This window comes from Rattus norvegicus, chromosome 13, assembly GCF_021556685.1.
Source record: "Rattus norvegicus strain SHRSP/BbbUtx chromosome 13, alternate assembly SHRSP_T2T, whole genome shotgun sequence".
Taxonomy (NCBI): domain Eukaryota; kingdom Metazoa; phylum Chordata; class Mammalia; order Rodentia; family Muridae; genus Rattus; species Rattus norvegicus.
In genome coordinates this window covers 109,264,241-109,284,653 of record NC_141546.1, presented here as the reverse complement: position 1 = coordinate 109,284,653, position 20,413 = coordinate 109,264,241, and the positions used below count along the sequence as shown (strand labels likewise).

Sequence of the window (20,413 nt, the reverse complement as noted above, 5' to 3'; positions counted from 1 at the left end):
TTATGGACATGGGAGAAGTCAACCGTAGATTAGGGAATTAAAAAGGGAAAATCAATTAATGGAGAACAAGTTTACAACTACTTTAATAGTTTATACTTCTTGATGCTTTGTATAAGACATGGTAAATTTTTTACTTTTGATCAAAACTATTCCTTCATACTTCATTTTATTTTCTGAATTTTTGGAATGAACCTGTAATACTTACATAAGCATAACATTTGATAAAGTTTTTTTTAACCAAAAGCATGCTCTAGTTTCCAAACCTTAACTATTTATATAAAATATAAGACACTTGTATAGTGTTGTTTATACTGTGATGAATGCTCAAATTCTCTAAATCTCTTCTGCAGTCATTCTCTGTCCACCTCCACCAACAATTGCAAATGGTAGTCACACTGGCATGATGGCAGAGCACTTCCTGTATGGAAATGAAGTTTCTTATGAATGTGATAAAGGGTTCTATCTTTTGGGAGAGAAAAGTTTGCAGTGCAAAGGTCATGGATCTTGGAGTGGACCTCCACCACAGTGCTTACAATCTTCTCCTTTAACTCATTGCCCTGATCCAGAAGTCAAATATGGATACAAACTCAATAAAACTCATTCTGCATATTCTCATAATGATATAATACATGTTGTCTGCAATCAAGGCTTCATCATGAATGGCAGTCACTTGATAAGGTGTCATACTAATAACACATGGTTACCAGGTGTACCAACTTGTATCAGAACTGGTAAGCTATCTTTGTAATAAAGAGTGAGATGTTTTACAAAATAAAAAGACTTTTGAGATTGCCCTCTACTTAAAAGTAAAGCATCTAAAAGGTAAAGCAGTTAGTGTTTTTATAAGATTGTTTGCCTTTTCCTGTCTTCTCACTTGACGTTTTCTCTTTCCTTTCTATAAAGCAAGAGTACCTGAAATGATGATTAACATATAGATTAACCTCTAATTTATTCATTCTCATGACTCTAGAATTGGGAAAGTGGGCAAACTTTCTGGCAAATACTTAAAAATAATGTTCTTTGAAGTTTTGATATTTAAGGCTATTGTGTTACCCAGAAAGAGAACGTTGCATGTAACGAAGAATGAAGCTGACCTTCAAACCCACTAAGTTGTCTCATAATTTTAATTGTTATTGGACAGCTTGTTCCTGAGAGTGAGGTGCAGCCTATTAAGCTCCACAGAGGTGTGGTTCCTCTTACTTGTTCCTGGATATTTGTGTGTGCCGTGCTTAGATTATAGCCCATTTTCTATGTAGAAGGAAGATAGTAGATTAATTCGTTGAAAACACTCCTACACTTTGGGACCAACCAAGGGAAGATCCTAGAATACTATGGGCGAATAAACTATAATACTTTTGACTCTTTTCTTTTAATCATATATGGTGTAAAGAGGAAAAGCACACATTTGTCGAAACTTGAGAATGAACTAATTGGCTTATTTCTCATTGCTTTCCTGTGTTACTGTTTTCCAGAGATTGTGTTGCCTTGTGTTACTGTGTCCAATTAAAAGTCTTTTCTTGTTGATATCCAAGCTTCTTTAGGGTGTCAGTCTCCACCCACAATCCCCAATGGGAATCATACTGGTGGGACTATAGCTCGATTTTCCCCTGGAATGTCAGTCATGTACAGTTGTTACCAAGGCTACCTTATGGCTGGAGAGGCACGTCTTATTTGTACTCATGAGGGTACCTGGAGCCATCCTGCCCCTTATTGCAAAGGTACTTTTTCTGATTTGTTGTTGTTATTATTTTTTATAGCAAAGTAATTTATATATATGTATATATGTATATATATATTCTTTCAAGTATTTTCAGATTAAAATTATTAGAGATACATTGTATGATAATTAAGTATACTTAATCAATTAATACAAAGTTAAAGTTTACTGCAAAGATTATAGTTATAGTCACATTATTGTTAAAGTTATAATAAGAGTGCATTTGAAAAACATCCCTATACCTTCAGTCATATGATTGTGGATATAAACTATAGAAGACTTTTGTACCACTTACCACTATGGAAAATATACTAGAATTTACTGTTTTTCATTTATTTAGAAAATATGAAAGCAAAAACTCTTGTTTGTATTAACAATGTTTTTTAAATTAATTATTTTATTTACTTACATCCTAAACGTTGCCCCTCTTCTCAGAGTCCTTTACCCCTTCCCCTCTCCTCTTTACCTCTGAAAGGATGCATCCCTCCTCTCCCATCCCCCTTCTCTGGGTCATCAAGTCTTTACAGAATTAGGCACATCCTTTCCCACTGGGGCCAGACAAGGCAATCCTCTGCTAAGTATGTGCCGGGGGCCTCGGACCAGCCTTGTATGCTTTGGCTGGTGGCTTAGTCCCTGGGAGCTCCCCAGCATCCAGGTTAGTTGACAGTGTTGGTCTTCCTGTGGGGTTGTCATCCCCTTCAACTCCTTCAGTCCTTCTCCTAACTCTTCCATAGGGGTCCCAACCTCAGTCCAAAGGTTGACTGTAAGTGTCTGCCTCTGTCTCAGCCAGCTCTTGGTAGATCCTCTCAGAGGACAGCCATGCTAAACTCCTGTCTTCAAGCACAACATAGCATCGGGAAGTGTCAGGGTTTGGTGCCTGCTCATGGGATGGATCCCTTATTGGGCTGGTCACTGGTTGGCAATTCCTTCAGTCTCTGTTCAATTTTTGTCCCTGCATTTCTTTTATATAGGAACAATTCTGGGTCACAAATTTAAGGTGGATTGGTGTCCCTGTCTGTCCACTGGGGGCCCTGTCTAACTACCAGAGGTGGGATCTTCATGTTCCATCTCCTCACTGTAGGGCTTTTCAGCTAAGTCCACACTGAGTCCTGGGCCCCTGGCACATCCCAGGTCTCTGGGATTTCCTAGAGATTTAAAGGTAGTTTTTCTTTAAAGGAAAGTTACCTAAGCTTTCACAGAGGGGCATATTAAAATATTTACATAAAATTTTCTAAGATAATCCCTTCAGAAGGGAAAAGTTGATGTAATGGCACGTGCCTAAAATGCTATAATTGGGGAGGCTGATACAAGATTGTGAATTTGATTAGATTCCTATAAAAAAAAGAAAGATGACTCAGGAACCAAAAGAATCTTCACATTTTGCCCATGACTCTATTGTCTTGAAGGCAATGGCTGGATTTGTTTCCATAGCTTGTAGCAAGGGTCACATATGTGCCAACCTAGGGGTGCCTCAGAGAGTGGTGACCTGGAGAACAAACACGCACGTAACTACCAGTGACAAGCATTCTACTCAAGAACTGAAAGCACACAACCTAGGGTGCTAATTTGAAGCCTCGAAGGCATAGCTCAGGAAACTCTCATCTATCATAGAATGATTTCTGTTGTGTGATTATACTTGTGATCCTGGATTCATGCTGAGGAACAAACCTGTCCACTGTCTGCCTTAAGGGCTGTGAGTGAAAATTACAATGTTCTCTTGATTCTGTTTCCCTATTTGGTACTGAGATTATGGACAATTTTTGCAAATTTGATAAAGTAGTTATCAACAATGTATATAAAATAAGCATAATGAGTTAGCATAGAATATTGCTGAGGATTCTACTATATGTCAGATGCTCCGATTATAATTTCATGTAATATTCATGAGACTCAAAGGAGAGTGGTGCTATTATTATTCTGCCACTTACATAAGCTTCCAATGTCTCAGAGAGATTTGTGACTTACCCAAAGTCACACAACTAGCAGTGAGTATTCAAGTCCAAACTCTTACTAGGCATGTTTCTAATTTTCATATTGTGAAACAATGTTATCATATATAAAATTCAAGTTCAAGGACTGTGCAATTGGAGCAAAAGATGGCCCGGTGGTTAAGTGTGCACACTGTTTTTCTATAAGACCCAAGTTCAGTTCCTATCACCCACATAGGGTAACTCACAGCTACCTATAACTCCAGATCAGAACATCCAGTGCAGAAAAAGTGGACTTTCTGACCTCTGAGGGTACCAGCATACATATGCTGTCATTGTACACACACACACACACACACACACACACACACACACACACACACACACACAGGGAGGGAGTATATTGAGGAGAAATAAATATTTTAAAAAGAAATGTACAAACAAGTTAGCAAAAATATCATTATATTTTAAACAGGTTTAAGATTTTGTTTTAGATCGCCTGTGGTGTTAAGTCGATTTTATAAGTAGTCATTTGTTTATCCTGGCTAGCTACCAAATAAATGAGACAGACTATAAGATGTATCAAGCTTTATGGCACAATATCTGAGCAGTATTGATCTATTAATCCTCTAAGATAATCTGGCTATCTTCCAGCCAAAATCCATGAGATACTTGTATTTTAGTGTTGATCAGGCTCTCTCTGCTCCAAGTGTCTTCTCATGGTCTCTCCTTCACCTTCCTTGTGGTGAATCCTCCCCTCTTCTATCTCTTTCTTCCCCTCCTGTCTGGGATCAGAAATCTAATCATATTTTCTCCTTTGCTCAGTCATTGGCTGATCAGCTTTTATTGAGAAATCAGAGAATAAATGAGGAGCAATGTTTACACAATGTTGAGACAGCAGATTCTTGGAACATACTGTTCCTATACTGTAGTGTGCAGGCTACAAGTTGAACACTATTGATTTACATGCTCAAAATATAATAGAAGAAATGAGAATGCATGTGTATGTATGAGAAGTGGAGAGTAAGACTAGAAGTCAAGAACAGTAATTTGGAACATTTAATATTGTACATTCATCCCTTAGTATCTCTCCAAGAAGGCATTAGAATTTTTTAAATATCATTGGCACAGACATGCAAGTAGAAAACAGCCCAGCTTAGCCTGCTAGGTGGTTGTAAAATGGCTGACAATAAAGACTGTTCTATTGCAGTCTGTTATTCAGTGAGGCTTTGATTACCATAATGAAATAAGTTGATTCCATAACCTTTCTAGTAAGGACAACTTCTACTTTCTTGGCAAAAGTACAAATCATGGCTCTGTATTAGTAAGATTTTTTTTTTTTAAATTGCAGAGGTAAACTGTAGCTTCCCTGAAGATACAAATGGAATCCAGAAGGGATTTCAGCCTGGGAAAACCTATCGGTTTGGGACTACTGTGACTCTGGAATGTGAGGATGGGTATTCCTTGGAGGGAAGTCCACAGAGCCAGTGCCAGGATGAAAACCAATGGAACCCTCCGCTGGCTATCTGCAAAAACCGTAGGTGCCAGCCCCTTACTGCTGTTTGTAAAACGCCCACCCCTGAAGGAGGGGAACGGGGTGCCTGTCAATAGGAGATGCCTGGGGCTTTGACATGGGGAACAGTTCTATGGCAAGAGACTAAAAGTCGATACAAAGCAGTAACCAATACAAAGAAAAGGATAGTTGAGTATGGGGCACGACACATCAAAGGGGCACAAAACTCTAAAAGGAGCAAAACTGTAAAACAATGTTTTCTACTTTTGAAAAAAAAAAAAACCCTACTGAGATTTCTCTCTCGGCTGATTTTTAAGTACTTACCAACTTGAGAGGTGCTCCAAAAACATGTCAACTAACCTGTTATATCCGTTTTCATTTGATCCTAAATATCATTGCCTAGAAAGCTGTGTATTGATAAACTCACAACTTATCTAATCCAAGACGATATCCATTGAGCTTCGACGTAATAAAAGAGTGGGTGTAACTTGGGGACTAATATCTGTATCATGAGTAGACTAAGTGAGAGCTCAGTTGCTTTCTGGGACATTATCAGGTGTAATGGCTCTTAGACGACATTACCTTGTACTGCTAGACTGATGCTTTGTGGATTTTTTTTTCTCCTTAGGGTCAACTGTTCCTCTTGTTTCTGGTGAGTTTTCTTAAATGCTTGGAGTGTCCTGATATTTTTGTTAAGATATAAATGGTTGTTTTACATTCAATTCATTAGTGTTTTGTTTTAATACATTGGATCTGATGTTCTTTCATATTTTAAGGATATTTTAATGTTCATGACACATTATAAAAAGATGTCCCTTTAGGTTAGAGTTAAAAGTGTATTCAAGGAAAAATGTATTCAAGGTTTTTAAATTGAAAGTCTCATTCCATTTGCTATTGGTATTTGGTACAATTTAAATAAGTAATCTTATTCTGCTGTAGCAAAGCATACATCACAACAAATATTGTTATGCAAAATTATGGGATTCTGGTATTCCATGTCCCTAATTATACCCCAGGGTCAAGATTGTTTACCAATGAAACTGAAAAGAACAACAACAAAAACACTTCCTGGAAAGTTGACTTGAGCCTTGTGGTCCATGTGCCTGGTGCTGCAAATAAAACATGGACTAGATACGATTAGGAAAAAAGTGGAGCTTAATTATGACTGTTCAGTAATTCACTGTTTTTGGTTAAGAAAAATGTATTAGAAAATCACACTAACAACTTCTGTGCCACTACGAGTAGGCCCTGCATTCATTTCCTAGCAATACCTGTCCCATTTTTTTCTGGCATTAAATATTCATTTCCTCTTTCAGGTATTTCTGCAGGCTCAGCATTTATCATTTTGATTAGTGTCATCTTCTTTATAATATTAAAATCCAGAGAGCGGTAAGTTCAAATGGATGTTTGACCAACATATACAACAGCCTTTGGGTTCTTGTAAAAATCAAATCACAAAAAAGTCTAAGAAATAGCACAGAACAAAACCAATGATAACACCTGAAGACATTTTGAAATGTTCTGTTTAATGATTCTCTTGCATTCTCTCTCTCTTTTGTTTTGTAAACCTTCATATAACTGTTTGTCTAATTTCCTTTACTTTATATAAAGCTTTTTAATAATTATTGTCTTTCTAAAGTATAAAAGTAAATATATTGGTCCTAAAATGAAATGATCTATATAGAAACCACACCATTTATTCTTCTGCACTACTATTGATGACTTTAAAGCCCAATGTTGAAGAATACCAACAATTTGCTAAGAATATATCATGTGCTGCTCTGTCTAGCAAAAATAGATGTGATTTTGTAAAAATGTTTGCGGATGATGCTCGATAAATAGAAGGCATATGAAAATATAATGATCATGTCTGCTCATTGTTTGGTCACAGTAACTACTAACATCATCCTTAGCTTAGCATCACGCTAGACTAGCAGGACATAGACTTAGACATTAAGGTCACAATCTGGTAAAAGAGGTTAAGCTTGCAATTCAACAAATACCATAATGTTGCTATACTTAATTATATAGTATTTGGGACACAAAGCAGTGATTAATATTTAATAGTTTTTTCATCTTTTTTAAAAATGTTTACTTATGTATATGAATACTTTGTCTGCATGTAAATCTACCCACCAAAAGACAGGATCAGATGGTTGTCATGTGGGTGCTGGGAATTAAACTCAGGATCTTTGGAAGGGCAGTGAGTGCTCTTAACCACTGAGCCATCTCTCCAACTGCCAATATTTAATAGTTTTTATCAGAAAAAAAGTTGAAGAGAAAAATTATTTCAGGTGAACCCAAAGATAATGAAAACAAAGAAAGGAAAGATACTCAGATGAAGGTTTGCAAAGTATCAGGTAACCTTGAGTTGGGGAAGCCCAAGCCATGCTATCCCAAACATCACACATACACACACCAAAAACTAGCAATCTTTAGTCTTGGCATCAGACATGGCAGGGTTACACTACCATCACATAATGATAGTGTCATTGATTTCACACGTTTAGTCATGATCTATATCAAGTATGCAATAGTAATTACCAGGGCGGGCACCATACAGTCTCAGATTTGAGAAAGACCTGCGTTCTACACCTCAATAGAACCAAGAAATACTACAAATTCCTGTTTTTTCTTACTTAGATTCATAATACCCACAAGAATAAAATATGGCGATAAAGAAGCCTGTTTTTATTTTTATTTGAGTTTTTCAAAGGAGTCAGACTACACTACTTAAAAAAATTTTTTTAACATTTTTTAAAAACATATATGGAACTAACGATGTTCCACTCAACAGCCATTGAGGAAAATCTAGCAAGGTCAGGAGGAGTGAATCACGAAAAGCCTTCTGTGCTATGACAAGAGCTGTGTGACCTGTAAGATCATTGCAAGGAAATAAGGTCTTCAGATTTGCATTTCCAAAAGCAAGGTAGGGAGCAGGAGGCCGTAGCACTGGTAAAGGGTACCTTTGCAATGAAGAAAATAGATTTTTCTGAACTTAATAATTTATACCAGATGTGGAAAGAAAAGACACATAGAAAGACCCCAGGGAAAAGGATTCACTGAGGGGGGAGAGGCAGAATGTGGGGCAATATTATGAGGCATCTGTGATGTAGAATTTAAGCAGGTTTGGGCTCAGGTAGGTAACAGTGGAAGTCTTGAGATCACAGAGAACAAAAAGGGTGAAAGTAAGAATATGAGCAGACCACAATGAAATGCAGTATTTAAAGATGGGAGGAGAAAACAGAGAGGGAGGAAAGCTAGAAGAATAATGCTTAAGGAATTCAAAAGAGAATATCTAAAAGACAAAAATTGGGCTGTCATTTGTATGGCTTTTCTCGCAGGAAGTTAGGAGATAATTTTAGCCAAGAGTAATTAAAATTTTAAATAAGTAGAAAATGTGGTTTCTAAGTTTGCTATCAGAACACAACATGTGTAGGAAATTTTGAAAAAAAATCTAAAAATAATTCATAATGTCCCTGTCTGCTTATTATCACTTATTAAGGTGTTTTAACATGGGACACTTATGCCAGAGTCTCAATTGATATAAACCAAACAGCTATGTTTTTGTTGTTTGTTTGTTTGTTGTTGTTTGAGACAAGGTTTTTCTGTGTAACAACTCTGGCTACCCTGGAATTTGCTTTGCAGAACAGGTTGACACCTGTAGAACACCTTGAACTCAACAGAGATCTTCCTGCCTCTGCCTCCCACAGGGTGGGATTATAGTTGTGCACACACCCAGCAACAAGCATGCTTTTAAAAGTTCTTAACACTGATTTCAATTCCATTTTCTAATTTACTTAAATTTATTTTCTACTAATTGAAATGCATTCAAAGCTTTTATTGTTTTATGAATGAGAGCAATAATGAGATATCTAGTGTCAGCTTCTAACTTGAACAGTACCAAACTATTACCAAAAAAATTACCAAAAGTTATTTATTTGATGTGGGGGCCTATGCTGTTTAATATTTAAGAAAATGAGATGAAATCACATGTGAAAATACAATTTTCCGGGAATGATAGAAAGCAGACAGCTAATGAGTCTTCACTACAATCACAATTAATGTGTAAATATTTGTCTTTTTTATGTCTCCTTTTTAGCAATTATTATACAAAAACAAGGCCCAAAGATGGAGCTCTTCATTTAGAAACGCGAGAAGTATATGCTGTTGATCCATACAACCCAGCAAGTTGATCACATGACAAGTTGGTATATAATGAAATTGAAGTACAGTTACTTATACATAGTCAAGATTTGCTTTAATATTTTCTCATAGACTTTTAAAGCACAGTCTTAGGTAAATATTGTTCTATTTCAGTCTTTATATCCAGGCACAACATTATTAACTTATCTACTGATGATTCCAACTGATTCCAACTGATGATCTTAGTTAAAAACATTTGTCTGTTCAGTAAATATGTAACAAATGTAATTAATAAACTGATTACAAATAATGTGAAATTATTAAAATGAAATAAAGTCAGATATAGTGGTATATGCCTATAATTCTAGTACTTAGGAAGTGGAAGAAAGATCAGGAATTTAAGGCTGACCTCAGCTGGAGGGCCGAGTGGGCTGTATGAGGTCCTGTCTCCAAACAAACGAAAAAACAAACAAAAACAAAAACAAAAAAATGAGAGAAAATGAATAAGAATAAATATTATTAAAGAGAAGTAAGCAAGGAAAAGAGGAGCGAGAAAAGAAAGTGATTACATAGAAAATATTCACCATGAAAATGGCATTTACAAAAAAGCTGGAGTTAACCAGAGAACTAGTCAGCTCCATAGAAGAGGAATCAAGGAACACACAGACAATGGCTAGGTCAACGGCTAAGAGGTCGTCCTATGTTGGCATGGCCAGGTGGTGTGTGTAGCCTAGAGTGGAGTTACCAAATAGGAAAAACGTGCTCAGATTGTTATGTGGAAAGGAGCTGGATGATTGGATAGGGTGGGCTCGGCCATTGTAATAAGTTTATATTTTGAGATGGGAGGTACCACCTGATTTTTAAGCAGAAGAATTACATCATCACCTTAACTGCTGTGTTAAGAAGAGGCTTTAGGAAGTTAAGCATAGAAGAGAATCAGCAAGGAGGTTGATACAATAATCCAGGCAAGAAACAACAGCCTGGCAAGAAGAGGCCATATTTTGCATGCATTTTAAAGATAAACAGCAAGGGGGATAAATGATTAAAGATAAAGAAAGATACTAGTAATGATGCCAGGGATTTGGGACCTAAGCTACTGGAAGGATAAAGTTGCTATTAAGGTAATTCAGAATGTGAAGTACACTGAGAGAAATCAGTTCTGCTTTGGCAGTGTTAAATATGAGACACTTAATAAATAATAAAGTAAAATTGTCAAGGAGGTTGCTGACAAATTCACGTTTCAAGCATCACAGATGATACTGAACACAAAGACACATAAATAAAGGCACTGAGTCAGAGTATCATGAAGGTTTAAGAAGCCATAGAAGAAAAAAGTCCAAGTATTGAGCCTTAAGGCTTCTAATCCAAGGGGTTGTAAAATGAGGAAAACCAGCAAAAAGTCAGCCTCTGATGTAGAGACCCCAGTGTGGTGTGTTGGGTTCAGGCACGGGGAACTTAGAAAAGAGGAAAAGAACAAATTTGAAGTTGCTGTTGACAAGCCACAAAAATTGGGTTTAGCAGCACAAAGCTTGTTGATAAAACTGACAAAATGGCTTTAGCAGAAATATTTGGATTAATCTTAAGAGAAATGAAAGAATAGAAATCAAAGTGCTAGGAAGAGTGCTATCTCTAGGAGTTTTCAGTAATGGGTCTGAAAATCATAGCAAAAATAAAAGAAAGACTTTTGAATAATTAATATATGCATCCATGCCACAGTTCATATAAGACGGTGGAGATGACCTCGTGGAAAGGGAAAAAAATAAAAGCAAATGAGTAAAAAGAATTGCTGGGCTAGGATCTTAGTGGAGGAGTTCCTCAGACAGGAATACTTAGTCACATAATGGAAGCTAGAGCAAACAGGAGCCAGGAAGATGCTCCCATAGGATATGATGGTGAATGTGCAACCATTCTCCCCTAATGGTGCAGCTTGCAGTGACTAGGAAGCAAACTGATTAGATGAGAACAAGACTGGGGAAGATCCTAGAAATTAAGAGGAAAAAAGCAAATATTAAAGTGAGCTGGAAGTAGAAAACTGAATGATAAAAGGTCCAGGAAGGTAAGTAGGCCTTTTCCAGCCAAGGTCCCTGCCTCCACAACACCCCAAATTTGGGAGTGAACACGAGAAGGTTTATCCTGCTGAGAGTCTTAATTAGATTTTACTACCATTTTGAAAGATATCCATTGATAGCTCAAAAATGACAAATAATGAAAATTGACCACCGGATTTAGCAGGACAAAATTTGTTGATGAAATTAACAAGATTTTTTTTTTTTGTAGAACTAAAGGAGAAATATGATAGCAAAGTGAAGGAATACTCCAGATGGAAAAACCAAAGCTAAAATATTCTCTTGGCCAAAGAATTTAGGATCAGGCTATGGAAAAATGAATGGTTCAGAGGTTAAAAGCACTTATTTCTCTTGCAGAGTTTTAATTCCTAGAACCCACATAGTGGCTCACAACCATGTGAGACTTCAGTTCTAAAGGATCTGATGTCTTCTGTTGACTTCTGTGAGCTTTTGCATATATGGGGTGCACATACATACTCAGGCATACACATATATGCATAAATCCTTAAAAAAGGAATTTATGGTCAGTTGTGACTTTACATGGACTGCTATATATTTGACAGATACCTTACCCCCTACCTTCTTATATTTACTTCAGTAGGACAAAGATGATATACATATCTTAAGGCGAGAATAAGTGTCATAGGCAAAGTACAGAGAAGCTATTGTAGAATTTGAAGAAGAAAATGGTACTTGTTCCTGGGGAGTCTTGGCAAAGGAACAGAAGAGAAAGGGAACATTATATCTGAAGGATCCCACACTCAAAGCAAGGGACTCAAAGAAAAGCAATTAATATTTGTTGGATAGACCTTGATTTTTATTTTATTTGTATTTATCAGCATACAATACAGTTTTGTGTTCCACTTCATATAATCTTCAGTACTTCCTAATAGAATAATACCATCTAGTTGATTGATGGTTGTAATTGTCAATTAGAGAGTCTGTTGATGTTATTTAAACATGACTTACACTGGTCACATTGTTGCCTACACAGAAATTATTTATTTCAGTGTGTCTCATGAGAAAGAAAGCATTCGAGTAGCAATAAATCTCTGAGTGGTTGCAGCATCAGTGAACTAATTTCACAACTGTAATTTTTTACATGTAATTTCTTCTTAAAGAGCAGAGATCGTTTGATGTTAAAGTTGGGTTCATAGCCATGGTTCAATGTGGCTTCCTCTATGAAGCCCTATTCATGATCTGACTGAAGCCAGGCTGTGGGCATGGAAATGTAAATGATACTTCTTATATTTTTGGTTGTGAGCCTAGCCTTTAACGGCTGAGCCATCTCTCCAGCCCGTAAATGATACTTCTTAAGGGAAACCCATCCTTATATGTAGCGCCATCTTTTTAAAGCGGCCTCCTCACTGTTGTCGTATGCTTTGGATTATCATGGAGCATTCAACATCTACCAGGGGTGACCAAACTATGGCCAATGGGCCACATGACGCTCAGGAGAACTCATGGTATAGTTCAACACAAAATCAAAAACTTACTTAAAATATTATGAGATTTCCTTTTGTAACTTTTATTCTATAACTTGCCTTGAACAGGTCTCAAGTGTGAGGTTTTTAGATGAAAATGCATGTTGGAGAGACCAAAAGGTTGGATACTCCTGCGTCTGGATTGGGAATGATATAAGAGCTGAGTTTTAATTTAAGCTTTAGTTATTTCTTTAGAAGTTTTCTAGTAAGCTCCAGCTCTTTATAAAATGCCATTTAGTAATAAATACATTCACCATTCAAATAAACTCATTTTTAAAAAAATCTTATAAGATTTTGTCTTTCTGAAGTCAGTGATTTCCTAAATAGCATATCCAATTCTAGGGTCTTAAGAGTTTATAATTTAATAGTAATTCATTCTAGAACACACCTTTGGTTATTTTAGCCAATCTATCTATCCACAAATTTAGCTCCCTCAACCCAAAACTTACATATTACCCAGGGAACAACTTCCATCCGTCCACCCATCCTATCCCACTATGCCTTATATCTAACCTTTAGACTATTTAAAAAAACTAACACCAACAAAAATTCTTCCCATTGAGAACCAGCTTTCTGTCTCATCTATTACGCTATTAAGCTGTGTGTGTGTGTGTGTGTGTGTCTGTGTGTGTCTGTGTGTGTCTGTGTGTGTCTGTGTGTGTGTCTGTGTGTGTGTGTGCACGAGAGCGCGTGTGTGTGTAGGGACAGCTAAAACTCTGGCTTTAAAAATCACATGGAAGGATGAAAGACGACAGCAGTTAGGAAGACCTGCTGGTCTTCCAGAGGACCTAGGGTTGGTTTAATTCTCAGTACTACATAGCGCTTGCAACTACATAAAACTTCAGTTCCAGGGAATTAGCCTCCTCTAGTGACTACGGGTACCAGGCACACATAAGGTACAAAAACATATACAAATGCAAAACAGCCTGTGGTTGTTTGAATAAAAATGGTCCCTATTAGGCCTATAAGGAGTAGCACTATTAAAAAGTTATTGTAGTAGTTATGGCCTTGTTGGAGAAAGTATGTCTCATTCTCTCTCTCTCTCTCTCTCTCTCTCTCTCTCTCTCTCTCTCTCTCTCTCTCTCTCTCTCTCTCTCTCTCTCTCTCTCTCTCTCTCTCTCTCTCTCTCTCTCTCTCTCTCCCTTTTGTTGCCTGTAGATCAAGATATAGAACTCTCAGCGACCTCTTCAGCACAATATCTGCCTACATGCCACCAAGCTACCCTCCATGACAACAATGGACTGTTCTGATCTATAAGCCAGCCCCAATTAAATGTTTTTCTCTATGAGTTGTCACGGTTATGGTATCTCTTCACAGAAACAGAAACCCAAAATAAGACGGAAGTCGATACTAGGAACTGGGATATTGTCGTGATAGTTCTGAACATACTTTGGTTTGGAAAGATGTAGACTTTGGGATTTGGGGCTAGGAAGCAGTGGAATGCTTTAAGCACGACTGAATAGACCACCCTAGAAGGAGCACAGAAGACAGTGATGCTGAGGGTGATTTGAACTGTGAGAGCCTGGCTCAAGAGGTTTCAGATAAGAAGAATTTTAGTATGTGGCCTACAGACTGTTCTTGTGATATTTTAGTGAAGATCGTGGCTGCTCATGCCCTTGTCCAAAGAAAAAAAGTGCCTGTGGCTAAATTAAAAGATTTTGGATTAATTAGTTGGCAAAAGGAATCTCAAAACAGTCTAATATTAACTCTGTTGTGTAGTTATTAGTGGTCACTCTTGTGCAGACCTATAAGCAATAGGAGCAAGTTGAGCAAGGAACAATACAAAATGTAACATTTGAGGAGAGAAGGAGCATCAGAAAGTGTAAACAAATTGGAGGAAACCCTGATGCTAAATGGAATAAAGGGAGAAGTAACCTCAGCGCAAGACTCACCTAGCTAAGCTTCCAATTTGTAAAAGGGAATTAAAGAAAAGTTTAGGGGCAGGCATGGTAATGTACACTTTTAAACCCAGAGTTTAAGGCTAACCAGTCTGCAAAGCAAGTTGCAGGACAGCCAAGCCTATGCAATGAAGAAAAGCATCTAAACAGAAAGATTGTAAAAAAAAGTATTTGAGGAACCATGTGGAATGAGGGCCCCAGCAAACAATAGAACATGGCAGCTTTGGCCATCTGGTTCTGGCTATAGAGTCAAGGATACAAGAAAGGGATCATGGAATCTCTTGTTGTGACTAGGGAAAGGTAAGAAGGCCAGACATGTGTCAGGTGTGTCCTTGCATGGAGGCCTAGAGAGACCATTGTGCAAAGCTATGAAGGTGAAGCCTGGATTGCCTTGGAGACCCCAAAATGTTGGAGATGACAGAGCTGTGGGGTACTTTCAAAGGAGAGATTCTAACCGTGGAATCAGCCCATGAGAAAGAGGTGTATTGCAGCCAACAAAGCTGAAAGGAGGTGGAGGTCTGAAGAGCACTTTTGACATCAGACATGGAGATACAGAGTTTGGAGTTTGCCCAGCTACTTTTTGGTTTAGTATTTCTTCACTATGCTCCCTGTAGAATTATAATGGATATCCTGTGCCATTATGTTGAAGACCATGGAGAAGAACAACAAATGGCTTTAGAACTCATGGAATATGGCCTACCAGTAGCACAATCATGATGGGTGTGCCTTAGAGAGGCAAGGTTCCAAGGACTACATGTCCTCAGGACTTCATGCTGTTACGGAAACAACTCTGTTGTCTTCTCAGTCATCACACCACTCCTAATCTATGAGATGTATAAAAACTCTAAGGGGCCTTCCAGTCCCTGAGTGGGCAGTACCATTGACCCTTACAATAATGGTGATTGATCTTTTTCAAGCATTGCTGCTGGAGCAGATTAAAGAGTCATCTACAACTTGTAGTAAGACTTAAAGATGTGTAGTAACATTCACCACCCTTAGAAAGAATTTGGAGATAAAGATTGTTAGGAAAGTTAGATTAAGATGTTTTTGCTGGTGCATTTGATATAGGAAACTTTAGGAAATAATCTGAGGTTCAGAAAGGAACATTCTTAATAGTTGACCTAGGGATTTTTTGAGGTCAGGAGACAAGAACAATGGCAGCCAGACTACTATTGGCTGATGTGCCTCTCTTGCTAAAGCTGGGCTAATGATCAAGGTGATAATTAATTTCCATTTTTTCCCTCAGATTCCTGGTATTGACTTAATAAAAAAATTGTTATTGAGTAGATGTGCACCTTGCAGATTCTTTTATATAAAAGTTTAGATTTATGATTCCTTAAAGATTTTTATGATTACTTTTAAGGTAAATAATAAAATTATTCTTTCTTGATAACTGCAAATTTCTGCCTGCCAGTAAAAATCTGGCTGAGAAAGTTAGCTTGCTTGCTTACACTTTGTTAATTATAACAAGTTGCTTGGTTCAAAATGCATGTGGATTTTTGAAAATATTTTTATATATGATATGTAAACCATTTGATCATGAGATGATATTAGGGAACACATTTTTTTCTTCTATGTAAACTCACTGTAATTGTTCACTTAAAGAAAAATACAATGTAGTCACGTAATTTTTATACTGCTTGAGAGATTTTGGTGAGTGATACAAGCTATGGGGGAAATAAAGTTAAGAGAACTTGTGGCTCTGTGTCCTTGTGTTGTGCTGACCCCATGCCCCCTACTTCAGACCCTAATGTTTCAAAGCTGGACTTTAACATCCTTACATGTTGGAAGTATATAATCTGTGTTTCAGTAATTATTAAATAAAAGTGTAATCTTTTATCCCTTGATAGTGCCGGCACCATAGGGCTGCATGGCATCTGCCGGGTAGCTTTCGGGTAAAAGCAGGACACTAGAGGTCCAGCAGTGGCTGGCCTATTGCAGCTCTCTGTCACAAATTCTGCCAACACTCCCAGCAACTGCCCTCTGCCAACAATCCATTAAAATCAAGACTCAATAAGCTGTAATTTAGCAATCAAATTCATATGTTAAATTCTCAGTCCACAATTTGTCCACAAAATAAACTCACAACCAATTGATAAAGATATAAACCACCCACCTAGATAAGGTAAATTGACCTATAGAAATCCATCCCTAAGAAAGGACCTGGGTTGTCCTTTTCTGTCTTTCTTGAATCTTTTCTCTTCCTCTTCTCTGCCTTACAAAAACTGTGTCCCCGCCTTACTTTTTACTGTCCAATATGGGCCTTGATTGAACTTGTACCAGCCCAGACCTGCTTATAGACATCAACCTACAGACTGTTTTTTGATTTTGATTTTATAGAGATTAAAGTTAAAAGATTAGATAAGTCTCAGAAGCTTTGAACTTTGGACTTTATTTTTTTTCTTGGATATTTTCTTTACTTACATTTCAAATGTTATCCCCTTTCCCGGTTTCCCCCCTAGGATCCCCCTATCCCTTCTCCCCTGCCCCTGCCTCTATGAGATTGTTCCTCCACCCACCGACCCACTCCCTCCCATTTCCCCACCCTGGCATTCCTCTACAGGGAGGCATTGAGTTTCACAGGGCCAAGGGCCTCCTCCTCTCATTGATGCCTGATAAGGCTACATATGTGGCTGGAGCCATGGGTCCCTCCATGTGTATTCTTTGGTTGATGATTTAGTCTCTGAGAGCTCTGGGGGGTACGGTTGGACGATATGGTTGTTCTTCCTGTGGGGTTGAAAACCCCTTCAGCTCCTACAGTCCTGTTTCTAGCTCCTCCATTGGGAGCCACATCTTCAGGCCAATAGTTGGTTGGCAGCATCTGATGCTGTATTTCTCAGGTTGTGGTAAGCTTCTCAGAAGACTGCTATTTCAGGCTCCAGTTAGCATGCACTTCTTGGCATCCACAATAATGTCTGGGTGGATTGGTGACTGTATATGGGATGGATCACCTGGTGAGGCCATCATTGGATGACCTTCCCCTCAATCTTTGCTCCACACTTTCTCTTCATATTTCCTCCTGTGAATACTTTGTTCTTCTTTCTAAGAAGGACTGAAACATCCATTCTTTGGTCTTCCAACTTCTTGAACTTCATATGGTGTGTGGACTGTATCTAGGGTATTCCAAGCTTTTGGGCTAATAAATATTTATCAGCGAGTGCATACCGTGTATGTGTGTGTGTGTGATTGGGTTACCTCAGTCAGTGTGATATTTTCTAGCTCTATCCATTTGCCTAAGAATTTCATGAAGTCATTGTTTTTGATAGCTGAATAGTACTCCATTGTGTAAATGTACCACATTTTCTGTATCCATTCCTCTACTGAAGAACATCTGGGTTCTTTCCAGCTTCTGGCTATTATGAATAATCCTGCTATGAACAGAGTGGAGCATGTGTCTTTGTTATATGTTGGAGCATCTTTTGGGTTATGCCCAGGAGTGGTATAGCTGGGGCCTCAGGTAGTACTAAGTCCAATTTTCTGAGGAACCTCCAGACTGATTTCCAGAATGGTTGTACCAGTCTGCAATCTCACCAACAATGGAGGAGTGTTCCTCTTTCTCCGCATCCTCACCAGCATCTACTGTTACCTGAGTTTTTGATCTTAGCCATTCTCAGTGATGTGAGATGGAATCTCAGGGTTATTTTGATTTGCATTTCCCTGATGTCTAAGGATGTTGAGCATTTCTTTAGGTGTTTCTCAGCCATGTGATATTCTTCAGTTGAGAATTTTTTGCTTAGCTCTGTCCCCTATTTTTTAATAGGGTTATTTGATTTTCTGGATGCTAACTTCTTGAGCTCTTTATATATATTGAATATTAGTTTTCTATATTTCATGAAATGTTTAATTGTATCAAAATATTCTGAATTTTCACACTAAATCTTATTTCATATTCTACTTTATTTCTGAAACCAAACTAAGTAGAATAGGAGTTTTTTTTCTTTTTTTCGGAGCTGGGGACTGAACCCAGGGCCTTGCGCTTGCTAGGCAAGCGCTCTATCACTGAGCTAAATCCCCAGCCCCGTAGAATAGGATTTTTAATTCTCAATATATCAATTGGACAATGTGAGTGTGAGTGTGTGTGTGTGTGTGTGTGTGTGTGTGTGTGTACATGTGCTTGGTGTGAATGCATATATGCATGGTTTTTCATGTGTGTGTTTGCATGTTTGCACATGCATGTTTGTGAGTACAAATGGAAGCCTGAAGGTGATGTTGGAAATTATCCTTTATCACTCTAGGTTTCTCATTGAAGCAGAGTCTCTCAGTGAAACCCAGAACTTGCTGATATGGCTAATCCTGCTAACCAGCTCAACCTGAGGATCCTCAGTCTATACCTTCAGAGGCTGAAATTATGGGTTGGCTGCCACACTTCACCAAGCAACCTGTTTTTGCCAAACGATTATCATACAAATGTCAGTCTTTGTTTTCTCTCTGGTCTAGCTTTACAAAGCACAGTTACTTGAAGATCACCTAGGTTGCATGTATTTCACTGCTGAGAAATATGGTTAGATAAGTATGCCATAATTTAACTGAAAGACATTTTGATTATTTCCACATATCGGCAATTACCAATAATGCAGCTACAAAGGAGCCGAAGAGGTGGTTCAGCAGTTAAAGAGCACGTTCTGGTCTCCAGAAGACCCAGGCTTTATGTCTAGCACCCACATGCTCACAACCTGTTGTGACTTCAGTCTCAGAAGATCTGATGCCTTTTTCTGGCCTCTGTAGGAACTGTATGCATATGACGCACAGATATACATGCAGGCAAACACTAACACATGTAAAATAAAAATAAATAAAATCTGAGAGAAACAAACAAAAGCTACCACACAGCTATAAAAACTAAAATGTCTCTGTTGGTCACAGGTTTAATTCATTAGTTTATTTATTTTACATCTTGACCAGTTTCCCCCTCCCTCCACTTCTCCCAGCCCCTATACACTCACACACACACACACACACACACACACACACACACACACACAAACACACACACACACACACACACACACACACACTCACACACAGATTTTGTTTTTCTTTAGTAAAAACCTAGAAGTAAAACGCCCGGCTGGATGATAGGATTTGTTCTGAGACACTGCTGAGCTGCTTTCCAATAGCTTCAAACTGTTTTACCTGCCAGTGAACAGCACGTGACAATTTGAATCACTTTACGTAATTGCTAATAATTGAGCCTAACTTTTAACTATTCCCATGCATGTATATTGTTACCTTACTGTGGTTTTGTCCTGGATGACATAACCTATTTTTTTTTATTAACTTGAGTTTTTCTTATATACATTTCGAGTGTTATTCCCTTTCCCGGTTTCCGGGCAAACATCCCCCTCCCCCCTCCCCTTCTTTATTCGTGTTCCCCTCCCCACCCTCCCCCCTTGCCGCCCTCCCCCCAACAATCTAGTTCACTGGTGGTTCAGTCTTAGCAGGACACAGGGCTTCCCCCTCCAATGGTGCTCTTACTAGGATATTCATTACTACCTATGAGGTCAGAGTCCAGGGTCAGTCCATGTATAGTCTTTAGGTAGTGACTTAGTCCCTGGAAGCTCTGGTTGCTTGGCATTGTTGTACATATGGGGTCTCGAGCCCCTTCAAGCTCTTCCAGTTCTTTCTCTGATTCCTTCAACGGGGGGCCTATTCTCAATTCAG

At 38.2% G+C, this 20,413-nt stretch overlaps 1 protein-coding gene across 10 annotated transcripts in view; it reads left to right on the top strand.

Annotated features, from left to right (window-relative positions):
- The window catches only part of Cr2 (complement C3d receptor 2), a 37,759-nt gene extending 21,310 nt beyond the window's left edge, over positions 1–16,449 (top strand). For 3 of the 10 annotated variants that reach the window (XR_015635160.1, XR_015635159.1, XR_015635161.1), the window contains 7 exons: positions 351–731; positions 1,533–1,718; positions 4,997–5,186; positions 5,787–5,810; positions 6,475–6,547; positions 9,261–9,365; positions 14,013–16,449. Coding sequence is in view for 7 of the 10 variants with exons in the window: in XM_087580450.1 (XP_087436576.1) it covers positions 351–731; positions 1,533–1,718; positions 4,997–5,182; positions 5,787–5,810; positions 6,475–6,547; positions 9,261–9,354 (944 nt within the window). In the remaining 3 variants the exon portion in view is untranslated. Of the gene's footprint in view, positions 1–350; positions 732–1,532; positions 1,719–4,996; positions 5,187–5,786; positions 5,811–6,474; positions 6,548–9,260; positions 9,763–14,012 lie in introns of those variants that run through there. The other 7 variants (XM_087580450.1, XM_087580449.1, XM_087580446.1 and 4 more) reach the window with 4 other exon arrangements.
- The last annotated feature ends 3,964 nt before the right edge of the window (positions 16,450–20,413 follow it).